The following is a 13,450-nucleotide window of genomic DNA, read 5'->3' on the forward strand; positions in this document are numbered from 1 at the left end:
TGAAGGTCTTTTAACTGTAGTGAATGAAGTAACAAGAAATCCTTAATTTTGTTCCTCAGATTGTAAGACTTTCAGATGTAAGTGAATCACATGCGCCTCACCATGATAAATACATGGTACTTATTATGCTCATTATGCTCCATACTTACTCTAAATCATGAGAAAAAGCTTTTCACCAATAACTCGCAGAACCTCCGTTTTCTTGTTCTGTTCCTCCTCTCTTTCTGGTGCCACATCCACTTTCTCACCAAGGTCTTCACTTTTTTTTTTTTTGTCCTTTCTTCCTATTCTCACCCTTTTTTTGGTTTCCTTTTGGTCTTGTGGTGGATATTTCCCCTACGCACCTGACTTAAGTTTACCTGGGGCGTCTCCAGTCGACACCCAAGCGTCTACAGTCAACACTTTCAAAAAAATATTCTCAGGTGAATTCACCTCTGACGCGTTGCTTGACGCCTAAGAGTAGCTATTCTGACCGCATAAAAAATGCGTAAGAATTATAGTTACCTGACCACAATCTAACCCCGCCTAAGAGTCTCACACTGAGTCGGACGGTGTCTCGTTCCTTTTTGAACACTATCACTTGGGAATAAGGTCTCTAGTGTTCAACTACCTGCTGCGCAGCAATAACTAAACAAACTCCAGACAATGCCTTCAAATATGCTTTAATCACGGCCGGAGGACCTCAGACAAATTTCAGAGAGAATCCCCCCAGCAAAAAGAATACAACAGTTTTTATAGAAAAAGGCGCATAGCAAAGATACATTACATAATTTCCCCACAATTTGATTTGTTCATAGTATGCAAATCCTTCTGTTACTAGGCAGAAGCAAACTCTGTTTTCTTGATTGCTTGTTTATAAAGTCACAAGTTTATAAAACTAGACATCTGTCTAGTTTAATTTCCCCTTTTGTTATATTCGGACATGATTCAGACACGCGCACACTGACTGAGTGTTTTTGACCAAAGAGTTTTTAAACATTTAGGATTCAAAAGCATATGAATGTTATTAATGCAAGAAAAATACATGTTTGTTATGATTCATTAAAAAATCACAGTCTCCATTTGTTTTTTCACTGAATAAGTTTATCTTGCAAAGTTTTACTAGAATAATTTTCAAAATATACTGGTTCTCTTTTTTTCTTTTGATTCTCGCTCACTATCTTTCTTCTCTAGACTCTCTTTCTGCTTGTCTCCTTCTACCTCATCCATGCCACAACAGTATATAGAATGTTCATAACCTTTTGTTTTGTTTTGCTTGGTTACTCTTGCTATCTGTGTGTGCCTTTGAAACACAACATGGTGTGTCTTGAAATAATTTAAAGAGACATTTCAATGTTTGATTACTTAGATTTTATTAAATGTGTTTATTATGAATTGATTAGTTTCAATGAGAGTTTAATTTGATTGACCTTTCTTACTAATGTCATCAGAACCCCCCCCCCCAAACACAGATACACACACACATACATACACATTTTAGCAGTAATGAAGAAGCATTCTATTTCACAATAAATTATTTAGAAAAGATTATTAATACAAAAAGAGTATAAATTATTGAATGCTGTTGGCTGAAGAAAAAGTCATACAGCACATTAGCCTGGATACCAGCCGAACTTAGCCCCGCCCACAACATTTTAGGTCGGGAAGTTCGGTCTGGACTTGATCCGTTGTGGAGCAACTATGCTCGAACCAGAGCTGTTAGGACCAATCAAATTGTCTTTATACGATGGGCTTTATACGATGATGGACAGATGATCAACAGTAACGTAATCATCCACGTCACCAAAGAGCACTTGACTTGCGATAAGATTAGTTTGCTGTATTGTCGAGTTCTAATCCTAAACGGAGAACTTGTTCGTATAACACTGAAACATGCCCCATAATCACAGCCCAATGGAGCAGTATCAGACTTATATTCTGACTAGAATCTGAGTATGACAAAGTCAGGCTAACAGCACATAGAAGACATTAGAAAAAAATCTGAAGTATCGTTCAGAAACAATTTAATATAAACAAAAGAAATGCGCTCAATAAACTAAAGCCATACAATTTCCTCTTAAAATAGAGCATTTTAAATCACATCACATTCCCCCTACTATAAGGATACATGAGTAATCAATCCTGTTTGATGTAAATAAAAGAAAAAACTATATTTACATCAGCTTAAAGAACATACATAGTGGAAAAACATTAGATTCACATTAGTTAAATTTGGTTCCCAGTATCCCAGCTTGTGGTAAAACTGTGAATGAACTTTATATGATGCAGCAGATCTCTGTTATTAGGCTCCAAAAATGTCTTCATGGTATCTCTTCTCCACCTGCCAACAAAAAAGATCATGATGGCGTGAGTTCACTGGTTACATAGCAGTTCATACAATGACATGAGGATTGAAACAGTGAATCACACCTTCAACCTCTCTAGAAATTCTCCAGTTTCTGTGATGGTCATGCCTGTTTTATTCGCCAAGATATCTTGCAGAGTGCTAGCAACATCACGGGCCATGTTCATGCCACCACAGACGTACAGATGACCTGCGTTCTTGTGTAGAACCTCCAAGGCCTTTTCAGATAGCTGCTCCTTCAAGACATCCTGCACATACATCTGTTCCAAACAACACAAGCTTGGTTACAGACAGAAGACACAAACTGATACCAGTGTAAACACATCTGATGAACAGCGAGAACAGACTGAGAGAACCTTAATTATTTTGAGTATAGTACTGGATGAACAGAACTTTAGAGATGTACCTTTGGTTTACCAGGTTGGCGAGAATAAGCTGTATTGATATTGTCCAGAATGCCATCAAGTCTCAACTTCAGAGTTTCTACTTTATACAGATGGTCTGTTTGTGAATCACGACATCCAAATAGCAGTGTCATAGGAGTCATTTGCAGACCTAAAAATATGTCAATTAAATAAGGCAATTCATTTAGGGTTAAAACTTTGAGAATTTAAAATACAAATAACTACAGACAGTTTTATTTGAACTTAAATACCTACAATATACAACAGTACTGTTTAAAAGTTTGGGGTCAGTAAGAAATCTAATGCTCACCAAGGCTGTATTTATTCAATCAAAAATACAGTAAAATTTTGTATAATGATATTACAATTTAAAATGATTGTTTTCTCTTTTAATATATCGTTGAAAGGTAATTTATTGCCGTGATGGCAGAGCTGAATTTTCAGCATCATTACTCCAATCTTCAGTGTCTCGAGAAACATTTATTATTATCAATTTTGAGAACAGTTATGATGCTTATTAGGTTTGTGGAAACGTGATATTTATAAATGTGAAAAAAAAATTGTTTTCAACAAATCAAACTAAAATCACTTAAGATACTGTATAATCTTTTTTTTTTTTTTTTACTTATTGACCCCAAACCTTTGAACAGTGCATTACTGGTCAAATAAAATTCTGGATATTGAGATAAATGGTTTGGATCGATAGAACCTCTATGTCTCAAGGCAAGAGTCATAAAATACTTTTGTGTCTAAACTTCATGACCTTAAATTCAGAGCTCACATGTATTACCTGTCTTTTTCATGTCTTGAATGCGCTGTTGCCAGAAGCTGCGGAAAGGAGCAATACCACTGCCAGCCCCTATCAGAATAACTGGAGTGATGGGGTCTTCTGGGAGGTGGAACCCACCTGAGCTGAAATAATGAGCAGTAAACAAGTCAAGTTTTCTATGTTATTAAGATATTGAGAACATAATGTTAAAATGCCTTTATAAGTATTTAAATGAGATATTCATATTCAGCATTTAACTATGTGTCATCAGTACCGGTGAACGAAGCAGGGAACTGTGTGTCCTCGTTTGATGGTGTTCAGCCATGTGCTGCAGGTGCCATAACGCATTGGGCCTTCTCCATCTACGATACAACAGAACACAACGTTATCCTTACATCTCACGTGGTGTTTGATTATAAAAGAATTATCCAATGTCTTTGTTTTGTATGTTTTGTACATGTTTAGTATCATACCCTGGGTGTGGTACTCCACCACAGACACTGTGAGGTGCAGCTCGTTTGGATGACGGTCCAATGAGGAGCTGACAGAGTACAGGCGGGGTTTGAGCAGAGGAAGCTGGCTGAGAAGGAAGGCGGTAGGGACTTTTAGAGAAGGAAATTCTACAAGCACCTCCAAGAAGGTGGGCCTGTAGAAATCTTTCCATGTAGAATATTCCTGGAAATCCTATGGAGAAATGGTAGAATGCTGTAAATGCATCTATTGGTAATATGTGTAATTTAGAATAAAATCAAACAACGGTCCCATTTAAATTCTTATAAAGAATGAATGTAAAGCAATTACCGATGCAAGTGCCTCAAGTCGTTTGCGATCCTCTTCCTGACCAGCCACTGAAGAGAGTTTGCGCAGGAGGCTTTGTGAAGGTGGAGTTGTGACATCAAGGAAGTATGTAAGAGCCTGGACTAGAGTGCAAGCAGGGATACACTCATCTTTCTGCCATCTCATTTCTACTGAAAGACAACACAGGACAGAGTCATAAAAATAAGCTTGGATTTTGGGCCTCTTCTCAAATTTACTTGCATATAGTTTATTATTACAGCCATTAGTGATTGTTACCAGGGCTAGAGTCAGAGAGGGACTCCAGGTGAAGGCTCTGGTTAATAGGAGGGGCATCTGGGAGATGCTTCACAATACCATCCACCAACTCTGCAGAATTCTCTGGAAAAATCCCCACATGATCCCCAGGGGCAAAGTTCAAGACCTCTGTGTTTCCATCCGTCTTCAGCTCAACCAGGATAGTAGAACGACTGAAAATAGAAAAAATAAGTTGAAAAACAGCACTGTCAAATGTGTAAAAGCTCAGCTGACAGTGAATGTTCTCAAAACATTCTTCCAGTAACTTTAAGAGAATGTTTATTCGAAAATGTCTGGTCTTTAATAATGTTCTCAAAACATTAACATAAAACATAATTTATACATTTCTCATGTAACATTTTTCTAAAACATTTTAGTTGGATGTTCGTCTAACATTTTTTTTAAATGTTCCTAGTTTTAGAATGTTCAGGAAATATTCAAAAGTAACATTCCCATAATAATTGCAAAAACGTTCTTAGAACATATTTTTGTTAGCTGGGAGTTAGGTAATGAAATTATGGATTCAAACCTTGACTGAGCGCTCTGCAGTTTCTGCCTTCTTTTCAGCGTCATAGGAAACACAGTTTTAGAGTGAAGAGCAGACAGTGCTGTAAAAACAGAAGATTCATATGTGTAAATACTGTATAATTGAAAAAATGTACTTATATTACATACCTGTATTATGGAAATAAACTTTTTTTTGTCAGTGTTTTGATAAGTAGAGGTAGCGGTTTACCTGTAATTTGGTCCAGGACACAACTGTCATGCTGAACTCTGTATCTCTGTGGGTCCCAGCCGTCCAACTGTTGCTCAACACCCTTCAGCTGTTTTTTAATGTTAAACTCCTCACACGCATCCTTAAAAAAAGAGAAATGCCATTCATTTGTTGTTCATTGCTGTATTAGTATAAGATTTATTTGAATCATTGAATCATCCAAGCACAGAGGGAATAATAGAAACCTCACCAACCTTAAAAGCAGTGCAAGCCCAGGCAGAGAAGGCCTCGTCCTGCCCATTAAGTTCATCTCCCTCCCCTGTAGCAGTCAGACGCTTGGCCCCCAGCTCAGCAAGCTTGTCATCCACAGCATGGGCAAAAGCACAGAATTGTGGGTACACACGTGAGCCAAGGCCAAACACACTGTACCTGTATTGAGAAGAGGATATCAGGGCTCCTGTTTACAAGAGCATATTGACAGGTGATAAAAGTGAAAATCTTAGCATTGCTAGGCTACAAACCTGACATTGTTTTTCAGGTTTTGCAAGCTGAAAAGCTGCTTCCTGAAGCTCTGAGGGAAAGAAAATATTAATGTCAAAATCAAATTTTGAATTCATGTGGAAATTACCATATTTTTACACTACTGTTCAAAAGTAATTTATGAAAAAACTAAAAAATCTTTGATTCAGGAGGCTTTAAATTGATTAAAAAGGGACAGTGAAGACGTAACGTTACAAAAGATTTCTAAGTCAAATAAATGCAGTTCTTCTGAATCAAATATCAGAAATCAACATATTAGAATGATTTCTAGAGTAATAGCTGCTGAATATCACATTTTAATATACATATATATATATATATATATATATATATACAAATAGAAAACAGTTAATATGATCATATTTCAATTATGATAATAAATCTTAATGACCCCAAACATTTGAATGGTATACAGTATTTATATTATATATTTCTATATATTATAATTTTAATATATTTATTAACAAAATGATGTCCATACCACTCCATTTCCCGGACTTTCCCCATTGCCAAAAGTACTGGTGACCACCATCAGAAGGCTCTCTGTCTCAAGCTCACTGAAATCATAGTCCTCCATGCATACCAGCTGTATTAGAAAACAAGAGTGAATATTAGTTTTGGATCACATTTTTGTTATTTGTTCATATACTGCACTGTTAATAATACAACATTTGAAATCATTTTACATAGACAGCATTTCTTACCCTGGTGTCGAAGGCACAGTTGAGCATGGTTTTCAGTTTTTTGGCAAAGGTCAGTGACTTCCCTGTTTCAGTGGCATAGAGAACAGTGCAGCGCACTCTTTTGGCCATGACTGTATTGATGAGCATTTGAGAAAAAAACACTGCTCTAAGAAGAAAGAACACAAATATTTTGATGTAAATGGCGTTGGTCGTTGGCATTAATGAAGTACAGTGTTGTTTTGTTTGGAGAAGCTGCTGGTCTGTTAGTACCTTATCAGTCCTTTGAAGCTGACCTTACATCTCCGAAGTCCTTTCTTCTCATCTTTCCACTTGTGTGTTAGCCATGCATCAGCCTTCAAAAAACACAAAAACAGCACATTTGTTGCTCAAGAAACATTTCTTATTTTTATCAATGTTGAAAACAGTTGTGCTTGTTAATACATCACATCTCTAGTGGGGTCTAAAATGTTCCACCCCTTCTAAAAAATATGATAAAATATGATTTTTAATCAGAAAGTTTGATACCTGATAATAGAAAAAGGGAGAAAGGATGTAGTTGAGCATCTCCTGATGGTACACAGGGGTGAGGGAGCCAGACATGGGTGGGACCAGCCACACCCAATCAGCTGGACAGCCTCCACGCACACGAACTTCTGTCTCCATGTGCTGCATGAAGGACTCGCTTGCTGTATGGTGGTCCGTGATGGTGACCTTATTTTTCTGCACAGCAATATAGCAACGTAAAGTCCAATAAATATCTAAATGGCTTTATCTTCTTTCCTAACTCTGTTTTTAATATGTATCATTTCAGATACAATAACAGTGAGATGATCTTAAATCAATTTGCATATCAATATTTCAACAATACAAAAGTGGAAGGACACTTTACCTGGTAACTATGAATTACTGCAACATTAATAGCCACGAGTGCCTGGTCTTTCCACAGTGAAGACAGCTTGCGTGTCTCTAAGCCCATTAGCTGTCCAACGCGCTACAGGATATAAATCAGTAAAAGCAAAACATAAATATAAAAATGATCAAGGTGTGCTTAGCTACCGCCATGAGATAGTGAGGACAAACTACCTCCAAAACGTTGTAGCGCTGGCTGTCACAGAAATCCCTCACTCCAATCTCTGTGCCCATGTACCAGCCGTTGAAAGGACATGCTGTGAATTCCAGACCACCGATTTCCATTAGCATGTTGGCTACTGCAGGAACTGCATACCACTTGAGGTTTAGATCTTTGAACCATTCATACCTGGACAAAGGCAAGCACAACACCATTTAATCAGAGAATAACCTGTAAACATATACTTTTCTCAAACTATAATTCTTCAATTCTTCAAAATTAGAAATCAAATATCTCCTCCTTTTCTCTGAAATGACCCAAATGACTTACTCTGGGTGCTCTATTGGGACCTCCAGAATCAGTTCTGAAGGAATATCAAAAAGTTCAGGATCCTCTCCATTCGCCTGCAGGACTAGTGGCAGCACATCAAAGTGACCATACTTTGGTTTCCATCCAAGCTGAATACACACCTATAAAGAGTGCACAATTTCTCATCATGTGATTATTTCTTAACAGAGGCAAATGGTTGGCAAATGCCATTTTAAAAAAAGGTAAGAGATCATATAAAACAGAGGACATATATTTGTCCTCCTCAAAGCTTCTATTTTAATTACCTGTGTAAACTCCACACCTGCTGGGTCTCCGATCACACTGCCATCTTCCATCTGATAGCCAGCATACTTTAAAAGCTGACCGTTCCAAACACGGAAATCATGATCTCCATCCGTTCTTTGAGGAAACACAGTGATGACAGACCTGCCAAATCCAAAGGAGTTCCTCAGTTAATCAAAGTCAGAGTATAAATCAAAATCCAGTTTCTTCACACACTGCCAAAAGTGTTTTCACATTATCTGACCCTAAAATTACGTTAACTGGTGTAATAAAATATAGTCGTACTTATAAGCTGATTCAGTTCGATAAAAGCAACATAGATGTTCCCACATTAAGTGCATTTTTAGATTGACAAAACATTTTATTTGATCATTTATATATAAAGGATTAAATAAGATGTATTTATGGAAGCCCATTCCCGCCACATAAGAAAGAAAATCGAGCATAAAAAGTCAAATTCATTGAACATATTCTGATGTGTTATTATGGAAATATCATCTCCAGAACACTGCCACCCTCAGAATATGTTGTAAAGCATGGCCACGATTTCATTAGAGAACGAATTTATCTAGCCATTTCGCTTCAGATGTTGATCTGAAGCGAAAGGGCTAGATAAATTCGTTCTCTTCAGCAAGTCAGCAAGTCATAATTTCGACTAATGTTATGTTATAGCCTAACTTCTACTTTTAAAGTCATAATTTCGATTTAGTAGGCTAAGTCATAATTCCGATAATTTTCGATAATTTTTTCTCTCATAATTATGACTTAAGGGTGTCAATTTCGGGGGTTTTTTTAATGCTCAATTTGTTTTCTTCTGATGTGGCGGGAATGGGCTTCCATACATTTGACCATCACCTGACATCAGAGAACTTAATTTTTTACTTAACTTAATTCCAGATTACATGCAATCAGTTACTACCCAGAACTGATCCTATTTTTTTTTTTTTTTACTTTTCTTTAGACATTTTAAAAAATACTGTCTGATGTTGGATCAAAAACCTCAGTGCAATATTCTAAAAACATAAAAAATTGGTTTGCAAAAAATTATTTATTTTATTTTCTTTGGTCCTGTAATTACTTGCATTGTAATATTTCTGCCTTGGTAAATCTGATGATAATGCCCTTCTTGCAATAAATACATTCAACTCACCTCAAGTTTCCTCCATTGGTGGCATACTTAAGATGAGTACACAAGGCATGAAACATGTCCTCGGCGGTCTTGCACTTACGCGCATCGAAAAGCTGCAGAAGAGATGTAGGCTATATTAGTATAAATGCACAACATGGCTTTGGAAGTGCTAGCTATGATCTATGTAAAAAAAAATAAAAAAAAAAAATAAAAAAAAAACTCAAACCTGTAAATTAGTCCACTGGATCCTGCCAATGCACCTCGGCGCATTTCTCCATGCCTGTTTGGCCCCAAAAGCGAGTTCATCTGTAGTGAGTGAGTACGACCCGGTCAGGGTAATCTCCAGTGTGACCGTTTCAATCCGAGCCTGGTGCTCCGTTGGATTGGGGCTGCACAAAAGGTAAGAATGAGTTATTCACTTTGTAAAGTAAACCGACTGTTACATTTCCATCCCTGTTTGTCAAGTTGAAAGAAATATATTTGTTACTATTTTCAGTAACCTAATAAAAAAAAAAAGTATTCGACTTTGTCAGGTTCCTGAAATCTCACACCTCTCACATAAGGAAAGTCTCTCGGAGTAAAAATGAAATAAGGCAGTTGACAGGATCTCCACCTCTCCAACCAATCACATCTCAATACACATGCGTGATTACATTAGCCTATCAGGAGTGTTTAGCAATTTCAGGCTGGTTGCATTCAACTCAGAGGGGTCCTCCTACTTATGGTATAAATTGAGTTTTGAATTTTAAGGATGGCCTACAATAATTATTCATGAATGTATTAGAATACTTGTCTGTAATGCTTAAATTAAAAGTTAAATAATATTTTTATTAGAGAATGCATTGCTCCTACATTTTGAATGATGTGTAGTACTGGTTGATGAAATCCACTGCCTGTGTGAGGATGTCATCTGAGGAAGGTGTGATTTTGGAATGACCGCGTATCAGAGATTTGGGATTCATTATGGAGCCCTCACAAGTTTTTGAATTGCAGGACGTATTCTGGAATAAGATATAAGAATAAGAATAAGTAATTTTTCAAGCTATAAAAGAAAAATTATTTATACGTAAAAAAAAAAAGTAAAACCTCATTCACATTTAGATTTTTAACTTCTGCATAACATCTACATAATTCTTATCATGTTAAGCTTAAGAAAACTGTTGAAAAAAAAAATCATCAATCCTTCATTACTACACCACAAATCTGCAGTAAACATGAAGTTATTTTGATTACAATTTAAAGATACCTTAGCTGCTGAGTGATGCAGTTTATCTTGGTGGGTCGAGCCATCCTTATAGTTTCGCAAATGAACAGCGAATGGACATCGAACTGGGCGATCGACTGACAACTGTTAGTGTGAAAAATTTATATATTATTCAAACAGAAGGACACAATAAATATTTTGTGAAATATGAGATGCGTTACTAACCTTAGACTGCACAGTCGGACTGTCTTTTACAATGGTTGTGATGTGGGCTTGTTTTCCCATCCTGCTGAAAATATTATTGCAACCAAATCTTAATAATGTCTATGAGATTTACTGTATCATTTTCAGTTACAGTGTTGCTATAACCTGACATCGAAAATTATGCAGAATAATTACGATAAAGAGCAAAAACATGGTGAATGCAAGTTAATGAAAGTTTTCATTAAATTAATGAAAGAAAGAAAGAAACACAAATGTAGTATTTACCTTGTTCAAGTGTCTCAGTTTCTAAACAGCAGTAGTAATCTGTTTCACATTCTGGTTTTAACGTCCTATTATATAATCCAGTTAAGGATGCCACACTGGGCGGATGTTGCCTCCCATGACTGTAAAGGGTGTGAGTTGTCGAAAGCAAAACGGAAGGACCACAAAAAAGATAAAAACTTCCTTGATTGAAAGCAAGACTAATTCAAATTGCTTTCCTTTTTCCTCAGTAATATAAATAGTACATGATCATTTGGCATAACCAAGTTGCTTAATTGTACCTCTCCACTTTAAAACTCCAAAAATGGAAGACTATGTAAAAAACAACAAGAACAATCTAGAACACTTGAACCGTATGATTTGATTTCCAGCATTGCAGGCAACAGAAAACCTTTTGCTGGAAAATAAACATATTAGACATTAAATAGATTAGAAACAGGCATTATGATGTGACTATGACAATTGCAGGACAATGTGGAGTTATCGAAATGTATGTTATGTAGTTATGTAATGTGTAGTATGTTGCATTTTTCATCAGCTTTCGCAGTGCCATTTCCAGTTTTTTTAAAGATGGCCGATGATACTTATGTAACAGTTTGCTCATCAGTCAGCTAATTGGTTATGTCCACAGACTGATAGACAAGAATTCGTTAAATAAACATGTACATTCTAGCTTGATGACAGATGACAGATTTACAAGACATGAAGACATTTCCGTAAATGACATTTCCTCATTTTTTTGCATTTGAGTTAGCCTACATAATTTTTCCATGCTCAAAAAAAAGCAGACGATGCCTTTTCTGATAATCTGATAAGCTCAGACAACAATAAACAATGCATCTCATCATTGACGTATAGATTTCCATCAGCGATTCCAGATAAAGGTGTGTTTTCTCAAGAAACACAATTGGGCATATTTTACCTTAAACAAAAGCTTTTGAAATGGCTTGACATATTTAAATCAATAAGCCACGTAGTTCCTGCACATTTGTCAGTAACTGGTTTAAGGGCATTTGAAATGAATCTTATGTCACTGCAAGTTGTCATTATAGATAGCTAAAACATGAAGGTCACTGCTGAAAGCAATTTTATCTTAGTAAAACTATATAATTAAAAACAAAGGACTCATGTCCAGTATTTCATGTCATATGATGGATTGCTGTCAAGAAGTGTGAAATTGTTCATAGGATTCCTTGAAAAGGCTGCCATGGAAAATGAATGCGATGTGGCCTGAAGTATATATATTTTTCTTATCTTGATTTTCCTTAATAGTCTAATAATCATATGTTTTTAAACACTTTTCTGCTGATCGCTGTTCACGTCTTCTTACCTCAGTGTTTATTTCAAAATTTCACAGTGAACTTCAAATAACCAAGATGGCAGAAAATGTCTTGAGATAGTCAGGAACTGATCATGTGCCCGATACTGTATGTGTCATGTGTACGGATAGGATTCTGAAGAACCATTGTTTCTGAAAACTGATGTGAATAGATAGCTTGTGAAAAGGGTGAAATGGTTTCCTCAAGTTATTTATATGGCATTTCAGAATAGTAATCTACTTTTAGAACAAACTAGGTAAGCCTTTTGACTATTTCCTTGTACATACTGCCCAAAAAAGGATTTTATGTTATGCAGGAAGTTTGTTTCACGAGTTCACACTTACAAATATAGCGTAAAAGAATATGCGTATTTGGCGAGCTGTCCAGGGCTCCTATGAGATCAAAATACTGCCTAAAGTATTGCAGCCACGGATCAAAAAATAATAAGCGTGAAAAATATATTGCACAAACTGAAAAAAATAATGCAAAATGATCAGAATAGCAAACAACGTGGTCACGGATCAAAATATAATAAGCGTGAACCCAAGAAATAACAAGCATGAATAAAAACTTTAAACGTATTAAAAGTTATTTTGCACAAAACTTAAACTTATGGTCATGCTTTCTTAAAAAGTATGTTTTCCTTGGTTTTATTACTCTGTACTTTGTGCTCTCTAGCATTTTCTGCTCATATTTTACTATATATATTTTACTCTCCATAAAAATGGATCTATCCATCCATCCATCCATCCCTTATATCCACTTAGGGTCACGCCCGTCACAGGGATATAAAAAATATATACTATTATATTATTTGTACATATGTTTAAATTGTTGTTGCAGAGAACATTTTAAATAATGCAGGGGTATTTAAATATTTCATGTCACAATATTTTACTATACAAAAATGCAACAATATTGTGGATAGCAGCAATATGAAGTAAAGAGACATTTATAAAGTTTAGACATTTAGTTTTGTGTCAGATATGTCATCAAATATGGCAGGCTAAACTAAGGGCACACATTAGAGCTTCCATTTTATTTATTACACATACACACATTGTATATGTATGTATATACACTG

At 36.0% G+C, this 13,450-nt stretch overlaps 1 protein-coding gene across 2 annotated transcripts; it reads right to left on the reverse strand.

Annotated features, from left to right (window-relative positions):
- Positions 1-1,338: 1,338 nt before the first annotated feature.
- LOC311293912 (nitric oxide synthase, inducible-like) lies at positions 1,339-11,106 on the reverse strand. 2 transcript variants are annotated; one of them, XM_084414474.1, is made up of 26 exons: positions 11,051-11,106; positions 10,787-10,847; positions 10,604-10,705; positions 10,210-10,358; positions 9,584-9,746; positions 9,379-9,470; positions 8,231-8,372; positions 7,947-8,086; positions 7,631-7,805; positions 7,437-7,538; positions 7,073-7,267; positions 6,818-6,900; positions 6,569-6,713; positions 6,346-6,450; positions 5,846-5,895; positions 5,579-5,753; positions 5,346-5,466; positions 5,139-5,217; positions 4,592-4,782; positions 4,319-4,485; positions 3,991-4,201; positions 3,792-3,879; positions 3,539-3,660; positions 2,751-2,899; positions 2,410-2,604; positions 1,339-2,320 (listed from the first exon to the last, which is right to left on the reverse strand). In XM_084414474.1, exons 2-26 carry the CDS (start codon positions 10,844-10,846, stop codon positions 2,282-2,284), a joined length of 3,240 nt encoding a protein of 1,079 aa, XP_084270600.1. In that variant the 5' UTR covers position 10,847; positions 11,051-11,106; the 3' UTR covers positions 1,339-2,281. The 2 variants fall into 2 exon arrangements, with proteins under 2 accessions (XP_084270600.1, XP_084270599.1); XM_084414473.1 differs by having other exon boundaries at positions 10,787-10,850; positions 11,051-11,095.
- Positions 11,107-13,450: the final 2,344 nt, after the last annotated feature.

This window comes from Rutilus rutilus, assembly GCF_951802725.1.
Source record: "Rutilus rutilus genome assembly, chromosome: 7".
In the NCBI taxonomy this organism is placed as follows: domain Eukaryota; kingdom Metazoa; phylum Chordata; class Actinopteri; order Cypriniformes; family Leuciscidae; genus Rutilus; species Rutilus rutilus.

What these genes read in the sequence shown, in the direction of transcription:
- LOC311293912 (XM_084414474.1), bottom strand. Translation starts at nt 10,846, where the DNA reads ATGGGAAAACAAGCCCACATCACAACCATTGTAAAAGACAGTCCGACT. An exon ending in CTCCCTTTTTCTATTATCAG is followed by an intron (nt 6,901 to 7,072) that starts GTATCAAACTTT and finishes TGTTTTTTGAAG; the next exon opens with GCTGATGCATGGCTAACACA. An exon ending in GGGCTTGCACTGCTTTTAAG is followed by an intron (nt 5,467 to 5,578) that starts GTTGGTGAGGTT and finishes TCTTTTTTTAAG; the next exon opens with GATGCGTGTGAGGAGTTTAA.